The 26,944-nt window shown below is 40.5% G+C and overlaps 1 protein-coding gene across 11 annotated transcripts in view; it reads right to left on the bottom strand.

Moving 5' to 3' along the window:
• Positions 1–26,944, bottom strand: part of kcnip4a (potassium voltage-gated channel interacting protein 4a) — a 742,411-nt gene that overhangs the window by 101,487 nt on the left and 613,980 nt on the right. The window contains exon 1 of one of the 11 annotated variants that reach the window (XM_078400674.1): positions 9,994–10,322. The exons of the other annotated variants lie outside the window; for them this stretch is intronic. Coding sequence (XP_078256800.1) covers positions 9,994–10,105 — 112 coding nt within the window. The 5' untranslated portion in view covers positions 10,106–10,322. Of the gene's footprint in view, positions 1–9,993; positions 10,323–26,944 lie in introns of those variants that run through there. 11 annotated transcript variants of the gene reach the window in all.

Here is a 26,944-nt window from a genome sequence, read left to right as displayed (position 1 = left end):
CGAGCGGTATCTCAAAAAACTAGGCAATGCATGCACCATCATATAGATCTGGTGAGTGCTATATCAAGAAAACGCATGGTAACAGAGTCTCAAAACATGTGCAGATTCTTTAGAAACATGGAGTCAGATAACACAAAACAAGCTCTTCAGCCACCATGACCAGGGAGAGGTTGGGTAGGCTAGGACTTTATTTCATGAACCGCAGGAGTCTGAGGGGGTGATCTTAGAGAGGCGTATAAAATCACAAGGAGAATAGATAGGGTGAATACAGTCTTTTACCTGTAGAATAAAAATCAAGAGGATATATATTTAAGGTGAGAGGGGCAATCTTTAATAGGGACCAGAGTCAAGTCAAGTCAAATTTATTTATAAAAGCACATTTAAAAACAACCCACATTGACCAAAGTGCTGTACATCAGAGCAGGTATTAAAAACACAATAAGAAACAGACATCACAGCACACAGGCACAAACAAAACAGTTCAAAGAGAGCAGCACAAAACAAAAATCAGCCCCATCAGAAGGCTTCAAAATGCTAAATAGAACTATGTTTTGAGCCTGGACTTAAAAGAGCCCATGAAGGGGGCAGTTCTGATGGGGAGTGGGATGCTGTTCCACAGTCTAGGAGCTGCAACCGCAAAAGTGCAGTCACCCCTGAGCTTAAGCCTACACCGCGGGATAGCCCCAGGTCAGTCGACCTGAGGGACCCGGAAGTAGAGTAAGGGGTTAGAAGGTTTTTGATATGGGGGAGGGGGGGGCAAGCCCGTTTAGGGCTTCACATACAAACATGAGAATCTTGAAATCGATTCTGAACCGTACTGGCAGCCAGTGGAGAGAGGCCGGAATAGGGGTAATATGGTCCCTCTTTCAGGTACCTGTAAGGAGCCGCTGCGGTGTTCTGGACCAATTGCAGGCAGGACAAGGATGACTGACTAGTATACAGGGAGCTGCAGTAGTCCAATGCTTGATTTTAGATATGGCTTGATTTTAGATATGGTGTGAAGCTGGAAGAAACTGCCTTTTACCACTGAATTTACTTGCTTGTCAAACTTAAAGGCGATATCACGCCAAGGTTTTTGACATGAGGTTTAACGAGGGCGGATAGGTTACCAAGGCTGTTGGTTATCACTTTGATGGAGTCAAGGGGGCCAAATAGGATGACTTCAGACTTGCTCTCATTCAGCTGTAGGAAGTTCTGTACCATCCAACATTTTATGTCCTCAAGGCAGTTCATGAAACTGATTAGATTGGACCGGTTGTTTGGTTTCAGGGGGAGATAAAGCTGTGTGTCATCAGCATAGCAGTGGAAGGAAATGTCATGATTTTGAACGATTTGGCCAAGGGGAAGCATGTACATAGAGAAGAGAATGGGGCCTAGGATGGAGCCTTGTGGAACCCCACAGGAGAGGCTAGCTGGGGAAGAGGAAAAGTTGTTTATGTTGATGGAGAAGCTCCTATTTTTGAGGTAGGATGTGAACCAGTTCAAGGCAGTGCCATCTACACCAACCCCATACTGGAGGCGGTCAATTAAGATGTTATGATCCACTGTATCGAACGCCGCGCTGAGGTCAACAAGAAACAGGATGGCACAGACACCGGAGTCAATAGAGAGGAGCAGGTCATTGTACACTTTTAACAAGGCAGACTCTGTGCTATGGTGAGCCCTAAAACCTGACTGGGAACTTTCCAAGATGTTATTTTGGTGTAGGTAAGGCAGTAATTGAATGAGAATCTATGTTTCTATGTTTCTATGTAGAATTACCTTTTAGAGAACCTTTGACAGGAATGGAAGTTTAGAAATTGGTCTGTAGTTGCTAGGCAAGTTGGGGTCTAAATTAGGTTTTTTCAGGAGGGGCTGGTCCACTGTGTGCTTGAAGCAGGTTGGAACGGTGCCAGTGGCCAGAGAGCTGCTGATAATAGAGAGGATGCTGGGATCGGCTAAGTCAGACATCCTTCAGGGGGGGAGTGGGGACAATGTCAAGGGGGCAGGGGGGTAACCTTTTCACAAGAGGGTGGTGGGTATATGGACTAAGCCAGAGGAAGTAGTTTAGCCATAACAACAATTAAAAGACATTTGGATAGGAAAGGTTTAGTGGGGTTTCGGCCAAACATAGGCAAATCAGACTAGCTTAGATGGGGCATCTTGGTTGGGATGGACGCACTGAGATGAAGGGCCTGTTTCAGTGACAATGTGATTCTATGACCCTTTATCACAGTATTTCATAACATCACTTCACAAAGGACTAACTGTAAATTCTAATTCCAATCCTAGACCATTTAGCTAACACAAATTGTTTATTTCTATATGTTCCTCTCGATATCCTGTAACTGTCAGGAAACTCAAGACTCCATGCAGATATGCAGGAACATGGAAGCCACAAACTTCCTTACAAATGACAGCAGGCGATTTCCTCTCTGCATCATGGAGTCCAGTGTGGAGCACCGACTTTCTGCCGTTTCCAAGCTGCCAAAACACTTCAGTGCACTGGGGATTTTCAGACATAACCCCTTAAAGCAACTCCAGCTGGAAGGAATGGGCTGTGTAGGACCTCTCTGACTAGTGTGTAGGAAGGAACTACAGATGCTGGTTTAAACCGAAGATAGACACAAAATGATGGAGTAACTCAGCGGGACAGGCAGCATCTCTAGAGAGAAGGAATGGGTGATGTTTTGGACGGGGAAAAAAAATGAGAGATATAGACGATAATATAGATATAGAACAAATTAATGAAAGATATGCAAAAAAGTGACAATGATAAAGGAAACAGGGCATTGTTAGCTGTTTGTCAGGTGAGAATGAAAAGCTGGTGTGACTAGGGTGGGGGAGGGATGGAGAAAATGGGTTGGCAGAGAATCCTTGAAGTTACAGAAATCATTATTCATACCCCTGGGCTGTAAGCTGCCCAAGCAAAATATGAGATGCTGTTCCTCCAATTTGCATTTAGCCTCACTCTGACAATGGAGGAGGCCTAGGGAGGAGCCAGCGCTGCCGTCGCAGCTGCGGCTTGCCTGCAGTCCGTCTGTCTTTTGTGTTTTTTGTTGTTTTTGTCTCAATTGTAGTGTTAATATGATGTAGTGTTGTATGTTATGTTTTGGGGGGGGGGGGGGGGGGGGGGTGGGAGGGAACGGGAACTGTAACTGTAACATTCTCTCTCCAGAACGGAGACGCGACCTTTGTTCTGTATCGTGTCTCCGTTCCCGTTGCGGCCTACCACCGGCCATGCACCTGGGACCACCTGGGTCTCTGGTTCGCAGAGCCCGCGGTCCGGACTCACCACCTGCGGCGCTGGCTGCCTGCGAATGCTGCGGGAACGGCTGCGACTCGTCTCCGGAGGCTCCGGCGCGGGCCGCGTGGACGTCGGAAGCCCGCAGGCCCCTGGATGGGGGCCGACATCGGGAGCTCCGGCAGCGGCAGAGGCAACGTGTCCGCCCGCCCCGAATCGCGGGGCTTGGGTCGGCCCGCCACGGACCTTTCACCATCCGGCGCGGCCTGAAATAGGCCGCGGGATTTTTTTTCACCGCCCAGCGGGGGCTTCAATATCGGGAGCCCCGACCGCCCCGACGTGGCAACTCCAACAGCCTGACCGCGGGACAAGACGGCAGGGAAGAGAAAAAGACATTCTGGCCTTCCATCACAGTGAGGAGGGACTGGAGGAGACTCACTGTGATGGATGTTTCTTTTTGTTTGGTGTTAGTTGTGATTGTATGTGTTATTGCATTTTTATTGATTAATCTTATTGGTCTTATTGTTCAACTGCGGGTAATGTTTCATTTTACTACACATTTATGTGTATGTAACAAATAAACGACTATTGATTGAAAAAGGTCAGTGTGGGAATGGGAAGGGGAATTAAAGTGTTTAGCAACCGGGAGATCAGGTAGGTCCAGTCGGACTGTGCGAAGGTGTTCAGCGAAATGATCGCCCAATCAATGCTTGGTCCCGTCGATGTATAAGGGATTGTTTTGTTGAACACCGTCGCTCTGTCCACTAGATATGTTCTAACAAGAGCATTAGTGTAGTTGCAGTATAATTTCTAACCCTTTGTATTTTATTCCTCTGGATTGATAGGTCAATATTTTGTTCCACTTTTAATTATATTCTGTACTAGTCCATGACTTATTAATGACTTCATTATATGTAACCACCACATCCTAGGGCTCTACTACCTCCTGATGTTCAGCGTAGAAAGTTTAATGTCTCTGCTATTAAAGTTTGAAATGGATGATTCAATATTGCTTCACTGAAATCCATTTACCATAGTTTTGCCCATTAACTTAGTTTATTAATATTTCATACTTTTAATGTTTTCGTCTATGCTGCTTCCAACCCGATCAATCCTTGTGCCATGATTAACTTTAGAATTGTGACTTCCTTTAATAAATGGGAATGGTTAATTCACAGAGTTTTCCAGATTGGTAGAATGCCATCACTTATACAAGTTATCCACTTGCACATTAATTCATTTTTTCTCTCCTTTGATGTGATGTGACCTGCAGAGTGTTTCATGCTTTCTCTTTTATTGCAGATTTTCAGCAACTGCTGTATTCTGCATCTCACAGTTCCGGCATTGTTTCTTTCTTTAGACTTCAAGCTTTGGAGATACAGTGTGGAAACAGGCCCATCGGCCCACCAAGTACACACTGATCAGCCATCACCCCCTACACTAGCACTATCCTACACACTAGGGGCAATTTACAATTTTTACCGGTCAATTAACCTACAAACCTGTACGTCTTTGGAGTGTGGGAGGAAACAGAGCAGCTGGAGAAAACCAGATGCTCTGTAAACCAGTATTGGTTTATTATTGTCACATGTACTGAGATACAGTGAAAAGCTTTAGCTTGCATGATATCCAATTAAATCAGATAATACTATACGTGAATGTGATCAACCCATGCACAACAGGCAGAACAAAGAGAAAAAATATAAGAGTGGAAAGAATAGTTATCAGCAATGAAATGGTAAAGTTCCAGAATAAAAGTCCATTGTCTGCAATGAGATAGGTTGTAAAAACTACACCCTAGCCTACGGGAGAACCATTCAGAAGTCTGAAGTCTTGTTGCCCTAGTATTTTTGTTCAGGTGAAAGGTTTTTGCCTGAAATATACATGCTGCCTCGCCAACTGATTATCTATATACTAAAACTCTTGTTTGTTTGTTTGTTTGTTCCGGAACTACAGCCAAAACGGCACACGATAGCACGGCAATTTTAGGCCCACCTTACTCACCATCGTCCCTTTGGTGCTAATGGAAGATGTTTAATTGAAATCGGTGTTATATTTTAAAAGTTATTCACATTTTAAAGTGAATTGGACATCCATTCTCATATTTCTTGCTTTCCACATATCAAATTTTGGCTGATAATGATTATGTAATGTGGTTTGGGACAATTTACTTTTGCCAAAGGCACTACATGCAATTTGTTGTTGCAGAGCGTACATGGTGGACAAGAGTTTGGCCTGAAAATCATTGGAGTGTTTGTGCCCAGAGGTAACAAATTCTTCAATAAATGGTTTATTTACAGTTGAGTTGAGACAGCAGCAGAGAAAGAATTTATGGAAGTAAGAGTCACCAGTTACTGTCATGAAGCATAGAAGGGGTTGGATTGGACAAAGTGTTGAGATTCCAAACATCCCAGATTAAAGGAGAGAATGAACAGGTTGGAAAATGAAACTGAAATGAAGATGCGGATTCTTGACTGAAAGCCTTCAAAGGAACATTATATAAAATATCTAACTTCAGTATATATATAAAATAATCATTTTATTATATTTAATTAATATTTAGATCTATTTTATATTATGAAGACTTTAAATTCAGTAATCGGTCACTTTTAAAAATACCTTGTTTAATTAATTGCAAAAAAAATATTTATAAATCTGTTTTTTTTTCTTAAATGTGCCATAATTTATTAATCATTGGATATTATTCATCCTCCAGGTCAAAGCTTAATCAACATCAGCTGTAGAAAATATAAAAGTATAAGAATCAATAGGAAAGCCAAAAACTGCTGATGTTGGAAATCTAAACTAACAGTAAAAAATACTGAAAATACTGAGCAGATCAGGCAATATTTGCCAAGGGAGAAACAGAGTTAATATTTCATCTCAATGACCATTCTCTACACTAAATGACCTGCTGGGTAATTTCAGCAGTTTCTTTCATTCAGGAACAATTAATACCCATCAGGCAAGTTAATGAGGGCAGAGGTGTAGACGTTGTATATATGGATTTCAGTAAGGCATTCAACAATGTTGCACATGTTAGACTGTTCTGGGAAGTTAGATTGCATTGGATCCAAGGAGAGATAGCTGAATGGATAGAAAGGGTAATCGTGGAAGGTTGCTTTTCAGATTGGAGGCCTGTGAATAGTGGTGTCTCAGGGTTTGGTGCTGGGCCCGTTGCTGTTTGTTATCTATATCAATGATAGACAATAGACAATAGACAATAGGTGCAGGAGGAGGCCATTCGGCCCTTCGAGCCAGCACCACCATTCAATGTGATCATGGCTGTGCTGGCAATGATTTAGTGAGAATGATTAGCAAATTTGCAGATGACACAAAAGTGGGTGATATTGTAGATAGTGAGGATGTTGTCAAAAATGACAGCACGATCTTGATCAATTGGCCAGGTGGGCTGAGAAATTATTGCTGGATTTTAATACAGAGAAATGTGAGATGTTGCATTTTGGGAAGTCTAACATGGGCAGGACCTACACAGTGAATGGTAGGCCTCAGGGGAGTGTTGGAGAGCAGAGGGATCTAGGAGTGCAAGCACATAGTTCCTTGAAAGTGGCATCGCAGGTAGATAGGTTGGTCAAAAAGGCTTTTAGCACGTTGGCCTTCGTCAGTCAGCGTATTGAGTAGAGAAGTTGGGAATACAGTTTACAGTTATATAGGATGTTGGTGAGGCCACATTTAGGGTACTGTGTTCATTTCTGGGCACCATGTCATAGGAACTTTGCTTTCAAGCCAGAAAGAATGCAGAGAAGATTTACGAGTATGTGGCCAGAACTCGAGGGCGTGATCAATAAGGAGAGATTGAGCAGGTTCGGAATCTATTCTTTGAAGTGCAGGTGGACGAGGGGCGATCTTATAGAGCTGTACAAAATCATGAGAGGAATAGGTCAGGTAAACATATCGAGTCTCTTGTTCAATGTAGGGGAATCAAGAACAACAGGACATAGGTTCAAGGAGATAGGGAAAGATTTAACAGGAATCTGAGGGGTACATTTTTCACAAGAAGGGTGGTGGGTGTATGGAATGAACTGCCAATGGAGGTAGTTGAGGCAGGTACTATTGTAATGCTTAAGAAACATTTAGACAGTTACATGGATAGGATAGGTTTAGAGGGATATGGGCCAAACGCAGGTGGGACTAACATAAATAGGGCATGTTGGTCGTGTCGGCTAGTTGAGCCAAAGAACCTGTTTCTATACTGTATGATTCTATGACTATGACGATCAAACAACATCCTCCAAGTGGGATAAGGACTGGCTGTACAAAATCATAAGGTTAATCTACTCATGCAGCTGGTGAACAAGCCTCCAATATAAGGCCCAATTGAGCATGCAGGAAGCCATGCTTTACATTTATTGTTCCATGAGCCCGGTGACTGTAAAACATAACAATACATGTCTATATTATTACAAAGACTTCCATCTGCTTTTTTTCAGTAATTCAGTGAACAATTATTCTCCTTCTCTGTAATCCTGTTTCACTTGAAGATTGCATTTAGACTGCACGCCCTGGAAGCAACAGAATGGTAATACCTTAACAATTTATATCCACACTTACTTCTTCAATGCCAAAGTTTGCTTATTGTTCAAATTTTTGTGTCAGCTTTTCCCATTATAAATATCTACACCCACACATGGAGACACTCTTTCTAAACATTACACTGTAATTACAAACTCCTGCCAGGAGGCTTTTCATCTCTCTGATCCTCAGCCTACATTGTAGAGAAATTCCAGACTACAAAAAGTGAGTAACCTGTAATTAATGATATATATCAAAAAATTAATATACAAGATATTCAACCCAACCTGTTACTGTTTTAGGTGCCAATCTATTCTGAAATGAATGTAGAACATACACTATTATATTCAAACTTATTTTCCAATTCTAGTTAGAAGTCATTCGCAACCAGTATTGCACAAAGAATACAAAACCATTTGTCCAAAGCAAGATCTTCCTTCATGAAACAAAATGTTTTGAGCATATTTCATTTCCCACACATTTTGATTCAATTTATGATCTCAAGTTTTAATAATTTTTGCCTGATATAACTATTGCTCCTTTACCCAATAACACTGTTGATGTCTTTGTATCAAGTTCCAATTTTTCTTGCTGTTCAATGGATAGTATCCGTCCTACTAAGATGGAGTGTTCGTATTCCTGATTCACTGTCTAATTTGCTTAGAAACCTACACTTTTACTTTCCTGGCTTTTTACTGATTGTATATTTATGATGTTATCTTCAAAGTAGCATACACTTTACAGGTAAAATCCATCCTGTCAACAATATTACCAATAATCTACACATTCCCATGTAAATGGGTGTACAAGTTCTTAATTGTTACTTATAATCGTGGTCCCTTTAAGTATTGTGGAAAATAATATAACATGAAGAATTGCTGAATTTAATTAATTCATGTTTAAAATATATATTTAAAGTTTTACCTCACACATTTTAAAAGAGTTAATAATATGTGGGAAGAATTTGATAGGCAAGTCTTGATAATTTACACAATAGTGTCAACTATAGTAAGTTCTAGTAGCTGTTGTTACTTCTGATCATGACAAAGGCTTTCACTAGACAATAGACAATAGGTGCAGGAGTAGGCCATTCAGCCCTTCGAGCCAGCACCGCCATTCAATGCGATCATGGCTGATCAGTTCATTGTGATTTGGGATGTACTAGTAACTGGGTAGACTCATTTGAAAGTAAACTAGATTGTTGTCAAACTGTAAATATGCAGTCACATAAATGGTGATGGCCCATCATCAGATACAGAACTCAAATGCTCATTATTTAACAATATTTGGATGGTTACATCAGCTCAACAATAAATCAATCCTTTTCTCTTCAAGTAATGCAAATAGCATCATGCCTGAGTGAAGTTAATTTTAAATCTTCCTTTGTATCTCATCTTCTTCAATTTCCACTGGAAATATTTCCAGTGGAAATTGAAGAAGATGAGATACAAAGGAAGATTTAAAATGATTGAGAGGAGAAAAGGATTGATTTACAAATAACCAAATCAAAAATTACTTGCAACTTTTCTCTGGTACAATATACAACCAATGATGCTAACACAAGAATTTTTTTCTTTAATAAATGATTATTTTTCATCCATTCCTATTATTTTGATTTCCTCTGTATTACAAAGCATTTTTGAACAATATCTGGAAACCACTATGTAAAGCTGTTAACAGAACGGCAAAAGATAAATAAGAGGAGCAATGCTAAGACAGGTATAATAATTCAAATCTCCTGATTATACACAGAAAGATTAAAGATCTGAAAATACATTTTTTAGGACTGACATCACACTCTTAGATTCAGAATATATTTTAGCATGTTCAACAAATAATTAAGAGCAAGATGTCAAGGAGCAAAAGGTAAAATCATGATATTTATGTATTGCGTTCACAACTCTCCCTGTGCTATTAAAGTAATGAGCATCGAAGGAGGAAGTGGGATATTGACCCCACTGACAGTGCCCACATCAGTGACTATATGCGTCCAAAGGAAAAAACTATTCCTAGATCAGGAACCAAATTTAACTCCATTTCATCCAACAACATCATAACATAAAACTATTATTGCAGACCGCATGACACTAATTATGTATTGTTAAAATAAAGATATCATGCAGGAGGCAAGGAGTTAAAGATGATAGCCAGAGTAAATACAGAGATTTGGTTAAAGACTGGCAGTTTAAACCTTTGCACTAAATTTTATAGATGGAAACAAACAACAACTTCCTTACCTTTGGAAAAATCGATCAGACCCAGGAAATGGAGCAATTTCAGAGATGCGCAGATAATCACAACAATCCCAACAGTTTGTAGACCTTCTGACTCCCATTCCACACTCAACATTTTTCAACTAAACAAATCATGCCACTGATGCTTCTACAAGACCCGAGTAATCCAATGCTGCTGGTGAAAGTAGTTAAAACAGAACGACTGCGAAGTGGAAACTACCTCTCCATAGCTGTACCAAAAATAATTAACCACAATGTTTGCTCTGAAATGTCATCAGAACCATGCATATCATGCTTTCATCAGCAGCCGATTTTATTAGCATTGAGTTCTCCAAGAATGCTCCTGTGACAAGTAACCCCATTACACGACATTACATCCAAAAGTTTCCTACCTCCCTGCTATTGGAGACTTCTGTTAAGTGGAATTCGCAAGAGACGTTGGCGTGTCAATTTGGGAGCAGAGGCAAATAAATAATAAAATTACACCGAGGAACATGCGGCAACTTCCTTTAAAATCAAAACTAGTTTAAACAAAGGAAAACATATTTTTTACCCTTGAAACGTCATCACATTTGACAAGCTTTCCTGGGTGATTTTTGACAGTTTGAAAGACAGCAGGTTGGTTTCATCCACGAGAAAAGCAATTTCAAGAATCTGCCTTTTGTGGAACATTACATGCGTGGGCATCTTTTCCTTCATCATTTAATTGTTCCTGCTGCAACTTGCTTTGTTTTACATCAATAACATTGAAAACCTTAAAACGGCACCGAGGTACAATAGGATTCAAAATGTGTAAATTGCCAAAAGTCCATTAAGTCGTTTAGAATCTATGTAAACCAACATAAGAGCAGCATATGCTGTCAACAGCACTGACAAATAATTATTTATTCACATGAGTTTATCAGCAACAGATCAGTACATAGTCTCAAAGCACATTTCAATTTTATTTTTGTGCAAGTTGCTTGGATTGTTGTATACCCTGTATTAAAAAAACCATTTAGAGTGAGCTGATTTGTAATAAGTAAAATGAGACACTGAAGGAACGCAAACTATTAAATTTCTAATGATTTCTATGTTGAAAATTGAAGGATTCTAAATAAGCTGGAAGCACCAAACTACAATTACCATGAAATGAACACAGATGTTCACAAAGTTAAATTCACTGCCTAGCTGAAAGAAAAATAATTAAATGAAAAAGTTGTCTGCTTTCCTTATTTATTTGTCATTGAACTTAATTTCACAGTGAACCAACAACAGGGATGATTAATATAAAAACATACAAGTCCAGCTTTACTCGATTTCTTTATTCAAAAAAGAAAAAAAATTAAAACTCCAAAATATACTAACATAATAGTGACCAGTTGCATTCATCAATTTTCAATGACAAGCAATATATTTTTAACCCGTTGCCAGCAGAATGGCCAGAAAAGTCAAAGCAACATTTTTTTCATTCACAGAGCACTATTCGAGGACCAGAAAGAGGAAAATTCTTACTGATTCACCTGTCCTATCATACTTGGCCATCTCCGAGTTTGTACCTTCTCCCTGTGACCTTGTAACATTGTAAACTGTCCCTAGTGTGTCGGATAGTGCTAGAGTTCGGGGTGATCATTGGTCAGCATGGACTCGATGGGCTAAACGGTCTTTTTCCATGCTGTATCTCTAAAGTCTAAAGTCAAAAGACCAGATAAAGAAACACTGGTTAGGAGATTAAAAGCTAGTACTTATGAGAAATTGTACCACCAACATGGAGCCTCAGTCTGCATGGTGATTACAATGCTTTGCCTGAAATAGGCATCTTGGCCGATTTTATCCATTACAAGAGAAAAACAATAGAAGTGAGAAACCCAACACTATTCATGCTCTGCTTCAACCAGCCAATGACCAAAAAATCAAGCTTTAGTGATAAAGTTTGAGTTTAAATTACACTATGTAAACAGGGTAGTTTACTCGGCAGGCTAGTTTAGCCCTATCATCTCATAAGCAGGGTCTGCGGCTATAGTGGCTGCTTTATAAGCCTAGATTTATGTATGAGCTGGGATTAAACAATATTCCAAAATACATTGAGATCCTAAGGCTACATTGACAAAGCTTTCCTGTTTTTCAAACAGCATTTGCACTGCGCTGAATTAATTCACAGGAAAAATATCACAGGATATAAATTGTAATTTTGACAGTTACATGGACTGTGTCCTATTTCTGCACATATCCATTCCTTCATAAACACTGACAATGCCTCTTCAAAATTAGTAACCATTAGAAATCCTCTTCCTGAAAATGCTTTGTTAAGTTGTCACGGATTCCCACAGTTCAGTTTGTGAAACATCAGTATAGTTAACGATGAAGCTAATTCTACAAAAACATAAAATTTTGATCACAGCTGAAAACGCAACATCAACAAAGGTGAGATGCATTTGTTATCAAAATCGGTCATTTTATTTACCAACATTCTTTTGAGCATGATAACTTTCTTTGTTACTGTTTTCCAAGGTCCATTTCAGCATTATGATCATCAAAGTTTCAAAATAACATAAATAAATGTTTAATTAAATAATTTACATGTTTCCCTTGATGTTTTTGCATACATTCACCAGGGGGGTAAACTGCTCCCACTATTTAGCAAAGATAACATACAAAAATATTCCCTGCTAGGTTGAAGGCACGATAGATAGGAAATAGATTCAAAGTAGGCCTGCTACTGTTTTTGTGGCTTGGCATCAACTGCCTGTAAAAGATTCAAATCTGTCATCAATTTGAAGCTCTTAAATCTTAAGTTATCCAAAAGGTAATGATCAAAGTATGACAGATCCTGCATTGTTAGTACCTCAGTACAACTGTGTTCAAAAAAATAATAATCTTGTCTGAGAAATCTGCTTGAGTGGCATCCTCGTGAACTGATATTTTTCACAGATTGTTAAAGCTGGATTGAGTTTCTTTTAGGAAATGTGCCTTCTCAAAAAAAATGAACATCAAGTCACAACAGTCGCAATCTTTATGAATAATTCTCCCAGTTACATATAGTAAAGAAATGTATGGACATACGTGGGATACAGACAAAGCAGGTGTACGGTGCCAAGATCTAGATTTGCCATTTTATTACTAGAGAAAGGAATATGCTCAAGGGGCCAAATGGCTTCCTCGTGTTATGACAATAGACAATAGACAATAGACAATAGGTGCAGGAGTAGGCCATTCAGCCCTTCGAGCCAGCACCGCCATTCAATGCGATCATGGCTGATCACTCTCAATCAGTACCCCGTTCCTGCCTTCTCCCCATACCCCCTCACTCCGCTATCCTTAAGAGCTCTATCCAGCTCTCTCTTGAAAGCATCCAACGAACTGGCCTCCACTGCCTTCTGAGGCAGAGAATTCCACACCTTCACCACTCTCTGACTGAAAAAGTTCTTCCTCATCTCCGTTCTAAATGGCCTACCCCTTATTCTTAAACTGTGGCTCCTTGTTCTGGACTCCCCCAACATTGGGAACATGTTATCTGCCTCTAATGTGTCCAATCCCCTAATTATCTTATATGTTTCAATAAGATCCCCCCTCATCCTTCTAAATTCCAGTGTATCCAAGCCCAATCGCTCCAGCCTTTCAACATACGACAATCCCATACTGCTTTCAATGCTTATGAGTAAGAAACATTCCACATATTGTGACCAGCTGAATTATGCCTATCAATTGAATTGTACCATCTTGCAACCCACCCATTCTTATTACAGTCTGATATTAAAAATCAAATCAACCTGCAAAAGAATTAAAAGTTTCATTTAAATTTGAATTTCATTACAACCTTTTTAAAAAATCGATAACTTTCTGCTACTTTACACCGCAGGGACCAAAGAGTTTGTTCTATGCCAAATCTGATTGACAAGGAGTGTAGATCAGAGATAGGGCTGCAACTTGGGCTATTCTCTTTGTTCGGTACTGCACCTTAATTATATATTCTGCATTGAGCAAAGAACCATCACTCGCTGATTTGTGTCCGTTTGATCCTTTTTTTCATTCATTGAAGTTAATGTTGCAGGATGAAAGTTATATGACCCTCTAATCTTCTATAGGATTTTGTTTTCATCCTCAGATCACTGTCAATATAGATATGGTGAACAAACTTTGCTGAAGGCTGTTCTGGCAGGTCAGGTTTGATGTCTCACCAGCTCATTAAGATTGTAGGAGAAAGGCTATGGGAAATATTTGACTTTTTCCAGAAAATCATCCATCAATGAATGACTTGTTTCTGAATTTTCAATGGCCACCAACTAAAATTCCTATCTTTATGAATGGCACTATCAATCAGAGATTGCGTGGGATCTTAATTGATGTGGGTAATATTTCCAAAGGGAATTGCTGTCCAATTGGAAGTCTAATTGGTTTGCTCAATATAACACCAAATTAATCACTTATTGGTCCCTCGACCAGGGAGATGCAAGATGGATCTGCAACCTAATTGTTTTCAATGGATTTCTAGGGCTGCAGATTAGGAGCAAAACTGGGCAGGAATTTATTTGTACACCTATTATACTACCCCCACACAACACCCCCACAATCCTCACCACATCCCATAGCACCATTACTCAAATAAATCCCACAATTATACCTTTGAGGCTTTCCACTTCTGCCCTGGTCTCTCTTATATCTCCTTCCCTCTTAACCCCTTTCACCTCTCAATCCTCTACTATCTCCATTTCCCCGCCCCACCTGGTTCCCTCCAGCCGTCCAAATGCTGGACATTGCATTTCTCCAGAGAAAGGCCACTTCTCTGACTGCCACCTGCTATCCTTTTGAAGGCTGCTCTGAGATCGCCCCCTACCATGTTGGTAAGCTGCAACTGACTGAAGCTCACAGTTGGGAATAGACACACGAATCCTCACCGAGAATACTTAGGAAGAACCTCCACACACATAAATGCTGTTGCCCAATGTCATTGGATCACAGCCCTCCTAGGCTGTAAGGAAGTGCGACCTTGAGCTTGATGGTTATATGTTATTAGTTGAACTGAACAAATAGCATTCTATCCATTTAGTGCTCTCAGTCATGTAAGAATCAACAGTACAACATAAAAATAATCAATAATATATATCAATGGTGATTATGATGGGATGCTTGGTAGATGGCAGGTTTTAGTAGACAAGACAAAGTGAGAATACAAAAGTGTGTGGAATAGAAGACATTCCCTGCAAACTTAATTAACCTGAAATCCAAGATTAAAAATAACACTGGAAGCTTCAGCTGGCATAAATGATATAAATTTATATCAGGAATCACGGGAAATATGACAAAGTGCAAGAGACATTTAGCATATATCTGAATATTTGGATTTTTTTTTGTTAATAATATTATACATGCTCTGGACAACAATAAATTGACAATAGACAATAGACAATAGACAATAGACCAGCACCACCATTCAATGTGATCATGGCTGATCATTCACAATCAGTACCCCGTTCGTGCCTTCTCCCAAATAAGAATGAAATACACTGATCTGTTAACTGGAAAAGACATATACTGACTAGAGGGAGGCTCTAAATTAATGTGACTCTGGCAAACCTGTTGGCACCATTGAGTGGACCAGACGTCCCATTTAATGAGATTATTGAAAAGCTAAAAGCACACCTCAACCCTGCACTATGTAAGATATTTCAGAATTGCCAGATTTGCATTTGTAACCAGATGGCAAAGGAGGCATTTGGGTCCAAGGAAAATGATATACTTTTGGATTATTCTTCGACGGGGAGTTGAGGGTACATTATTGTGCAGCTGTGACAGAAGAATACAAGCCAATCTCTTTAACACTTAAGATCTTACTTTTGAAAAAAAAAGCAAGAATTACAGTTTCAATGGAAACGGCATGGGTAAAGGTGAGGGAGCTTCAGTCAGCTCAAGTTGAAGACATGAGTTTATTTAGCAAAACAACAAATACAGTAATGACAGCATTTCTTGATAAGCATCTGGTCATGTGGGTGGTTAGTGCGAAAACTGTGGCGAAAAAAGGTGGAGGTCATGTTGTTGATATTGGGGAAACCCTGCAGCTTCCATTTAGTTTAGTTTAGTTACATTTAATTTAGAGATACAGCATGAAAGCAGACAGATCAACATCATGTGGGCAATTTCTGACCTTATGTTTGATTCCTCCAATTCTAGTGGGACAGCAAGTTACCAGGCAGACTTAGGCTCCCAGATGAAGTAAAATAGAATGCCAAGTGAAGCGTGGGACAATCCAATCAAACCAATCCAAGATCATGAAAAAGCCAAACAAGGAAATAATGTGCCGAGAGGACACACACTCTGGGAGTTGGAGAAAGTGAGGGAACTCATCTGTATCACTAGGAACCACAGACATCAGCCCCATCTTGCAGATGGTGAATTCCTGGAGCAGAGTTGTATGTCAGCAAGTGAAAAATGCATTTCAGAAAAAGCAATTAGTTAATAGCCTTGGAAAGAAAAAAAAACATTCAGTTCTTATGTTCTATGTGGAAACATTGGTATTGTTGCCTTTTCTAATTTAATTTAATTTTATATGTATATACTGTGTACTGTATGTGTATTCTAATGGACCATGAGTCTGCTTAATAAAATTTATTATTATTATTATTATTATTATTAATGGGCTTAGATAAACATCAACAGGCCACCACTTGAGGTGCAATATTTCACAAGTGGCTGACTTTCAAGCATTGCAGGAGCCACCATCAGCTGAATCATGAGAAATCCAAATGGCTTACACCAGAGATTCCACAAATGTTGTTTGTAAAGGAGCAAGTCAATGCCTCAGAGCTTAGCATCATAACAAGTCTCAGCAGTTGGTAAATTAATGGAAATAGAAACAGAAATAGAAACAAGAGTATGCCAATCACTTCCTTATACCTGCTCTACCATTCAATAAGATGTTGATTGATCTTTTATCTCAACAAACTTTCTTGCACAAAGCACATATTCTTTGATTCCCTCGGTCCCAAATTTTATTCATCAGTATTCTGAATATACTGCCTAACAAAACCTCAGTAACACAGTCCTTTTAAATGGATGATTCCATTTAATTTGCTGTCTTTCTAACTTTTCCCAATTCTATTGAAAAGTTATCTACCTGAAATGTTAGGAGAGATAGATCAGCCATTATTGAATGGCAGAGTAGACTTGATGGGCTGAATGACCCAATTCTACTCCTATTCCTTATGACCTTATGACCTTTATGACTCAGTGAACTGAAGTTGAGAATTGATCCATGGGTGTCTATTTTGCGGACATTATCGGTTTCCTTTACATAAAGGACAGGAACAGGCAGCAAGAGTTGAAGATGTCTATTGTAGATATGGCAGCAAGTTGTGACACAGACCCGATGCTTGAGAGTAATCATGAAGCAACTGTGGAGGTGACACAAGCCAGGAAGAATGTTGAAACAGTGGTATTGAAACTGGAAAGTGAACAGTACTGGTGAAAGCTAAAGGCAAATAGACAAAGCCACACCTCATAGTGACTTGGAAAAGTTCAAGAGTGCCATGGACTCCCAATGTGGACAGGAAGATGGAAACCCAATAGAAGTGACACAGCCAAAGTAAAGGCTACTACAAAACCATTAATAGCACTGGGAAACAGAGTAGAGAAATCTCAGGTCATGAATCAGACTAGTCAAAAACTAACATGGACTGTGTGGTGGAAGCTGTGCCGGAAGCAGTACCATGGATTCTGGACCAGACAGAGGTCAACACCTTAGAACCAGAGCCAAGCAGATGTCAGTGATAGCATAGATCAATCAAAATAACATCAGCAAGAGAAGAAGGGAACACTAATGGAAACATGGACTGTGATTGATTAAGATTATTTGTCACGCACAACCATCCCCGGGCACTTTCCCCTGCAACCGCAGGAGATGCAACACCTGTCCCTTTACCTCCCCCCTCAACTCCATCCAAGGACCCAAACAGTTTTTCCAGGTGAGACAGAGGTTCACCTGCACCTCCACCAACCTCATCTATTGCATCCGCTGCTCTAGATGTCAACTTCTTTACATCGGCAAAACCAAACGCAGGCTCGGCGATCGATTCGCTCAACACCTTCGCTCAGTCCGCCTTAACCAACCTGATCTCCCGGTGGCTGAGCACTTCAACTCCACCTCCCACTCCCAGTCTGACCTTTCTGTCATGGGCCTCCTCCAGTGCCATAGTGAGGCCCACCGGAAATTGGAGGAACAGCACCTCATATTTCGCCTGGGCAGCTTGCAGCCCAGCGGTATGAACATTGACTTCTCCAACTTTAGATAGTTCCTCTGTCCCTCTCTTCCGCTCCCCCTTCCCAGATCTCCCACTGTCTTCCTGTCTCCAACTATATCCTTCCTTTGTCCCGCCCCCCTGACATCAGTCTGAAGAAGGGTCTCAACCTGAAACATCACCCATTCCTTCTCTCCTGAGATGCTGCCTGACCTGCTGAGTTCCCCAGTATTTTGTGAATAAATACCTTCGAAATGTCACGCACAACTGATCAGTGCAGCTCAGGGAACTGCAGGCTAAGAACACTGAGCATGAAGGAGTGTGAAGCAAAACATAGGCTTGGTAATGTTATTCATAATTATGTCAGTGGGAGACCGGCCTCCAAGTCACAAGCTGTCAAGCATGGAAAAATAGACTTTGAAGTTTTGCAAAGGAAATGGGTAAACTCTCCAGAAACAAAGAAGGGACAAGGTTTTGCCTGGCATAGTTTCAAAGGCAACACAATGGGGAATAGCGTTACAATAATAGGATAGACAAAGACAATTAATATGAGTTAATATTGGAGCACAGACAGCACAGGAGTAAAGTCTGAAAGGCAGCTGAAGTGCAGCGGGTGCATTGGATGCGCAAGGATCCCAAGAAAAAATTAAAGATATCTAAAAGGTTTGCACTCAATCATGTTACTGAGGTGGATCAGATATATTGCACTGGATGTTGCAAAGTAAAGTGGAGATGGAGGAAAACAGGAAAGTTTCCAAAGACCAGGAACCTGGAATGTGTCATGAGAATATTATTATGCATAGAAATTTTGAATTTGTAACCAAAGTTACAACACTAATATTCTTTTTATTGTTTATTCATTCTCACCATCTGGATGCCAGTGGCAAGGACGGCAACACGCTCATACCTTATCGTCCTGGAGGTAGTGGTGAATCATCTTATTGAACCACTGGAGTTCTTCTGATGAAGGTGCTCAGTATTGATGTTCCATTGGTAATTACAGCAGTGTAGTTAGGTCATGCTTGGTGTCTTATTGATTGAAAGATACAGCATGGAAACTGGCCCTTTGGCTTACTGAGTCCATGCCGACTACCAATCATCCATTCACACTAGTTCTATGTTAGCCCACTTTTGCATACACTCCCTACACACATTGGGAGCAATTTACAGAGGCCAATTAACCTACAAACCTGCATGGCTTCAGGATGTGGGAGGAATCCGGAGCACCCGAAGGATACCCTTGCACCGGAAAATGTGCAAACAGAGAGAATGTGCAAATTCCACACAGACGACACCCGCGGTCAGGATCAAACCCGGGTATCTGGCATTGTGACGCAGCAGCTCTACCAGTTGTGCTAGCCTGTGCCCAACCTGGTGAAAGCCTGCTGGTGGTGGTGCTCCCATGCATTTGCTACCCTTGTCCTTCTTTTGATAAAGATCCTGGGTTTGAAAGGTGCTGTCGGACTAGCCTCGGTGAATAATTGCAGTCGGGGTTCCACCACATTCCTGACTGTGCCTTACAGATGGTCAAAACTCTTTAGAGTATCAGGTGGTGAGTCACACTCCACGGTATCCAGCTCTGAACTGCTCTTGTAGCCTTTGTATTATGTGACAGGTCCAGTTGAGCTTTTTGTCAATGCTGACCATGAGGATGAGATTTGGAAATGGTAATGCCATTGAATGCCAAGGGTAGTCTTGGATACAATCATTACCTTGCATATTTGTGGCACAAAGGTTACTTGCTACCTGTCATTTCTGCAGTGGGCTGCCTTTACTGGTGTAAATTTTTAAAAAATGTATTATTTTAGTCTCTCGGTAATCGTGAGTTTATGGAACAGGCAATTGTTTAATAAAGAAGAATCCTGAATACAAGTCAATGGAAAGTTGGCATTCAACCGATTTTAAATCCAATATCAATAGAGATAAAGTCCATGTTTTTTAACATGATTTAAAACAAAAGTTCATTAGTGAATGAAGGAGCTGCCTAAATTCAGTCATATTTTGAAAGTACCTCAGAAGATTTTAAAGTTAGGAAATTCAATGCAGTGAGATCAGGAACAAAGTGAATTTAAAAAGTAATTGTCCGAGGAGTGATTCTTTAAACTGAGATGCTTAGATGATAGCTTAATGATGTAATTAAATTACCATATTCGTAAGAGAAGAAAACCATTTACACAGATGTCAAATCACAGGGAATAACTTGTGTTGTCGTAAATGGTAAATCTAGAATTCCCAGTTTTCAAATGCTTATAGCACAGAGTTCTTGGCACGATTATCTCTTGTTTGGCAGTATTCTGCAAACTGCAGCAATTAAGTGTACAATCAGATTATTAATGTGATTACAGCATTTTCATTTGATTTCCCTCTCAAAGGGAATGCCGCATTTTTCTGCATGCTATTTTGTACTTGTGTGCAAAACTAAACTGGAATGGTTCAGCATGCAAGCCTCTCATGGAAATGTAATCAATCAGGGGCTGGAGTCAGGAGAGTGTGTGTAGAGTGTATGTCAGGAAAACTCCAGCTGCGTGCTGATGTAGCGTTGATTAAAGTAAAGGCACACTTGAAAGAGGAAGGTAATGAGCAGAAAGGGAATAAGTGGGCAGATCTCAATGCAAAAAAAGACCTGCAGAAGAAAATGATTGAAATTGCTATAGTGGTGAAAGAAAAACAAAAGCCAATTTAATAACCTTAAATTATGATGTGGATGCAGAGGAAAAGGAGACTTGCTGAAAAGAGCAACAAGATGGTAGCTGGACTCAAGGGGAGGCAAACGTAGCTGCAGCAGTATGTGCATTAGGCAGATACTGCTGAAGCTATATCATAGGGTGATGTAATTAGGAAGGCACAACATGATTGCAACCCTCCTCAAGTCTGGTGGTGGCCAGCGATGGATAGGGATGTAGAGAAAAATTGTCAGCAGTGCATCATATGTGTTCAAAAGACCCAGGGCTATGTCATAAAAGTGTGGCTACTGAACCTGCCAAGACAACTGACTTCATGTAGCCTCTGCCAAAGAGTGGGGAGAGAAACTACTGCTTTGTGACCACTGAAGACTGGAGGATGACAAATAATGTGCCTCTATTCAAGAAGGACGCAGGGAAAAATGCTGGGAACTATAGGCCAGTGAGCTTAACATCCATAGCTGGAAAATTACTAGAGGGTATTTTGAGGGATAGGATATACAGGCATTTGGATGGGCAAGGGCTGATTGGGGATAGTTAGCATGAGTTTGTATGTGGGTGGATGTGTCTCACAAATCTGAGTATTTTGAAGACATGACCAAAAAGGTCGCGTCTTCAGAGCTGTAAATGTTGTATACATGGATTTCAGTAAGGCATTCGACAAGGTTCCATATGGTAGGCTCCTCTGGAAGCTTAAATTGCATGGGATCCAAGGAGAGATAGCTGAATGGATAGAAAATTGGCTTCATGGAAGGAAGCAGAGGGTGATAGTGGAAGGTTGCTTCTCGGACTGGAGGCCTGTGACTAGTGATGTGCCTCAAGGCTCAGTGCTGGGCCGTTACTGTTTGTCATCTACTGTTTGTCATCAATGATTTGGATGAGAATATACATGGCAAGATTACACAAGTTTGCTGATGGTACAAATGTGGGTGGTTTTGCAGATAGTGAAGATGGTTACGAAGAATTGCAGCAGGATCTTGATCGATTGGCCAAGTGATCTGAAGAATGGTTGATGGAATTTAATGCAGAAAAAAAATGTGAGGTCTTGCATTTTGGGAAGTCTAACATGGGCAGGACCTACACAGTGAATGGTCGGGCTCTGGGGAGTGTTGTACCATAGAGGGAGTGCAGGTGGGTGGTTCCTTGACGGTTGAGTCGCAAGTAGGTAAGGTGATCAAAAACGCCTTTGGTACATTGGCCTTCAGCAGTCAGAGTAGTGAATATAGAAGTTGGGAGATCATGTTGTAGTTTAAATGACGTTGATGAGACCGCATTTAGAGTATTGGGTTAAGTTCTGGGCAACATGTTATTAGGAAAGATGTTGTCAAGCTGGAAAGGGTACAGAGAAGAGTTACGAGGATGTTGCCAGAGGTGAGCTATAGGGAGAGGTTGAGTAGGCTGGGACTCTCTTCCCTAGAGCGCAGGAGGATGAGATGTGATCTTATAGATGTGTATCAAATCATGAGTGGAATAGATCGAGCAGATACACAATCTCTTATCCAGAGTAGGTGAATCGAGGACCAGAGAACATAGGTTTAAGGTGAAGGGGAAAAGATTTAAAAGGAATCTAAGATTACTACCTGCAGAGTTCAATATTAAATTCTAAACACTTTTGATAAATTACTCTCTCATATTGTTCATCCTGGAAATTACCATTTTTGCTAGGTGCTGTGTTTTTAACTCAGATTCACATTTCATTTTGCTCTTTTTGTTTGTATAATCTGGCCTCCTGGGCACTGCCTCCCTATTACCAACACATATAAGAAGCTTAGTCAGCCATGTCCAGTTAACCACTCTCTCGATCAGAGATGTTCTCTTCATTGCACGTATCCCCTACCTCGGCCCCTGCTCCCCATCCCTGATTTCTCTGGTGCCTAGACTAACTTGTTTTCTCATTCTCACAGTTCTGATGAAGAGTCCCGGATCAGAAATGATAATTGTTTCTCTTCCTGAGTGTTTCCAGAAATTTTCTATTTCTGTTTCAAATTTTCTGCATCTGCATTTTCTTTTCATTGTCATTTACTGCCTGGCATAAAGTCTGGAAAAAATGTTGAGAGTTACATATTCTCAATGAAAAAATAAATACAAGTAGTATTTCTCAGTTGAGATATATAATATTCCCATTCACATTATTCATAGTAAAGAAAATTTCAGTTTGCAGAAGATATGAGCTTGGAAACATTTCTGTGAGTAAAACCACTAAGGCAGCAGCACACAAGCAACCCAGGGAGGGTTATGCAAACTGCAGGGGAGCAATTGTTTCATGTGCACTATGTGTGATGTGTGATGTGTGATGTATTGTTCATGCAAGTCTCTTGAATCCCAAGCCTTCTGTGTGATTATGTGCTGAAATAACACAGTAGCTAAAAAGTCAAATGAGAAGCCTGTTGGGCCACTGAGTCTTCAATGATTGCTTTTCAGTATGATGGTATAATAAGGGAACCGTATACTAAAGTGGCTCACAGTACATTAGTCTGCACTGTAATGTGTCTCGACCATCTCACCTCAACTCAACAAGCCTGTCCACCACATTCGCCTCCTACTGTAATGAGAGACTCTAAAAAACAGTGGCGTTGACAACCATATAGAACCTTGAATGGCCAGGGTCCCTTTATGTGGACAACATGGGCTTTCATGGGTCATGTGGGACACGTGACCAGAGGGTGTGTCACGGGCCCATGGGAAGCATGGGAAAACAAACTATGAGGCGGGTTTATCAGAGGTCATCTAGAAGACGTGATCTCTGATAAACCCGCCTCATAGTGTGCAGCGAGTGCAGCGAGATTGGTTATAGGGAGTGTGAAAATGTAGACAGGGGCTATGCAGCAATCCTGGAGAGAGAGAAGCATTGGAGAGAAGCGGTGGAACAGCCAGGTGCAGAGCAAGACCCCAGCAGATTGACCCTGTCGTGGAGGGGTTCGAGATTGAGCTCAAACAGAAGCTGAACCTGGGACCAAGGCCTCAGAACCGTATCTCCAGTTTAAGCCTTCATAGGAGCTAAGGAATGTGCGAAGCTTTGTGCCTGTCTTAACTATTTAATGATTATTTGTTGCATCGCTAATGTATTAGCAGGGGTTGAGTATTCATTTGATTGTACTGCTGTTGTTATTTAAATAAATATACATTATTTTTCTTCCATGCATGTTCTGCCTCCATTGCATGTTCTGCATTGATCTGAATCCTCGGTTCCTACTTACATCTTATTACATTTGCCCTATATATTTACTCCTTCAAGAGGTGTAGGCAAATTCTGGATACGCCAAAATTTAATGTTATTTCTCATTACTCCAGATCTCAGCTGATTGTCCCTGAACTGAATGACATTTGGGGAGCCGACTTACAATCCAACCACATTAAACTCTAATAGATTCATGGTTGCCGTTACACACTTATATTCACATTAATTCAATTACCTAAATTTAAATTTCCAAGCTTCCATGGTAAAACTCAACTCAAGTTTTCAAATCTGTAATAATTTAGTCACTGAAGATAGACACAAAGTGCTGGAGTAAGTCGGTGGGTCAGCCAGCATCTCTGGAGAAAAAGGATAGGTGCTGTTTCAGGTCAGAATCATTCTTCAGACTGAAGAACCCTTCTTGAATCACAAGAAGGGTTCCGACCCAGAACTTCACCCATCCTTTTTCTCCAGAGATGCTGCCTGACCCGCTGAGTTACTCCAGCATTTTCTGTCTATCTTCGATATGAACCGGCATCTGCAGTTGCTTCCTGCTCATAACATTGTCACTGTTCAATCATGCTCTCCAAACCATCTTGCTCTTATAAAAGGTTTCCCGTACCTTAACCACTATGAGCCAAATAATGGTATGAAAGAAGACATTAGCTTCTTGAGTATCTCTCTTCCATTTGCTTCTCTTATCTCTATCAAAACTGGCTTCAGCCCCTTGAATAACATCAGGAACTGTCTTGTGGTTCTTTAATGCTGAGAGGACTGGAGTCTTGAATAAAAAATACGCTGCAGTATTCTTTCACTATAAGAAGCCTTCCACAACAGGTGTTAGAGCAGGTGCACTTGCTGAAACAACGTCCCTGTGGCAGTCGGCTGTTCATCTTGTTTTGATATGGGGATAGAAGTATAACATTCAAAATGGTTTTCCACTCTGTCTTTTCATTGCTCTTCCAGAAACTTCCAGCACTTATGTTTCAAAGCAATGGAGAAATTCTGCAACATTGAACTTCTGCAAAATCTAATTAGTTTGTAAAGAGCAATGCACAAATATCAAAAAGTCTTATTTCAAAACACTGCCCTGTCTGGTCTGTGAATTTAATTAATCTCTATTTAATCTGAAAACAATTTTCAATTCAACTGGATTTGGATTTAATGATCTTTTGAGCTAAAGAAGTTTACTATGTATTTTGGACATGCTAGCTTGCTCTTTCAAATTATTGCAAATAACAGAATGGAAATTTGAAGGAATATTTTCATGAATTCATGCTTCGAGCACAGAGCTTCACTCACAATGCAACAGAGATCTCAGAAAGCACACTGGCGAATTATTGATGTGCACCACCCACAGGCAATGATTCCATGAGGGACGTGCACATTTGTAAGATTACCTTTCCTGAATAATAAAAAGTAAATCAGTCATTACTATTTTTGAGCTCCAGGATAAGAATTTCAGTTATGGAATATCTGTTTACTTTGCGAATGGACAACGACTACGCTAAGAACAAATATTAGCTGAAGCTAAAAAAACATTATATTGTCTTCCATAGGATTGTCTGCACAGAAATATGCCATTCAGCCCATCAAGGACTTGCCAGTGTTTATGCACCAAATAAACCTCCAGCCTAGCTCATTCAACTCAATCAGTGTATCCCTTTGTGTACAAAGGAACTGCAGATGCTGGTTTAAACCGAAGATAGACACAAAAAGCTTCAGTCTGAAGTGGGGTCTCGACCCGAAACTTCACCCATTCCTTCTCTTCAGAGAAGCTGCCTGGCCCGCTAAGTTACTCCAGCTTTTGTGTCTATCTTCAGTGTATCCCTTTCCTCTTTCTCCCACACATGCTTGTCCAGCCTCCCCTTTCATATATACAGCGCGGAAACAGGCCTTTTCGGCCCACCAAGTCCGCGCCGCCCAGCGATCCCCGCACACTAGCACTATTAACACTAACCTACACACACTAGGGACAATTTTTACATTTACCCAGTCAATTAACCTACATACCTGTACGTCTTTGGAGATGTATCCACACATGTGGATATATGTATCCACATCTTACACTTCAAACAAAAGAAGACACATAGTGCCAGAGTAACTCAGTGGGTCAGACAGAATCTCTGAAGAATATGGATAGGTGATGTTTCGGTTCGGGACCCTTCTTTGCTCTTTTGATGTAAACCAGTATCAGCAGTTCTTTGTTTCTACTCCTTTACACTTCAATCAGTTGGTGAGGTAGCGTGTCCCACATTCACACAATGTTTCTTTTGAATTCCCCATTGGATTCCTGGTAATTGGCTTATAATGAGGGCCTTCACTTTTACCTATCCCATAAGTGAAAACTTTCTGCTTATATCCACTCTATCAAAATGCTGCATTATTTTAAAGACCTGCACTGCATTGCCCTTTAGGTCTTTTTCTCAAGAGGCACCCGGTCTGTTCATTCTTTCCAGACGTGCACACCGGTCTTTCAAGTAGATCTTCCCCACATCTTCTCGAGTGCCTCTTTATTCTTTTCATAATGCAAAGAATAACCATATACAGTAATCTCAACATGGTCTAACCAAACCCCATACAGAATTAACATGACAAAGTACATTTCAGTTCTATTCCTCTTCAAATAGTTATTTTAGCCTCCCTTGTGCTCGTGCTTGTTTTCTTTGATGCCACTAAACTGTGGTGAATGCTGTCTGTGCACTCAGAGGTCCCCTTGGTTCTACTTTAAGTCTATTCACTGCTTCCAAGTAATAAATAGCCTCTTTATTCTTCTTACCAATATGTACTACCTTGCACTTATCAGTGTTGAAAGTTACTTCCATTCCTCCTGTATTTTGTAGCAGGCCTCATCCATACTGACTGCCAGCCCAGTTGGTCTCATCTGC

The sequence above is a fragment of the Rhinoraja longicauda genome, chromosome 1, assembly GCF_053455715.1.
Source record: "Rhinoraja longicauda isolate Sanriku21f chromosome 1, sRhiLon1.1, whole genome shotgun sequence".
NCBI lineage: Eukaryota > Metazoa > Chordata > Chondrichthyes > Rajiformes > Arhynchobatidae > Rhinoraja > Rhinoraja longicauda.
This window is presented reverse-complemented; position numbering and strand designations above follow the sequence as displayed.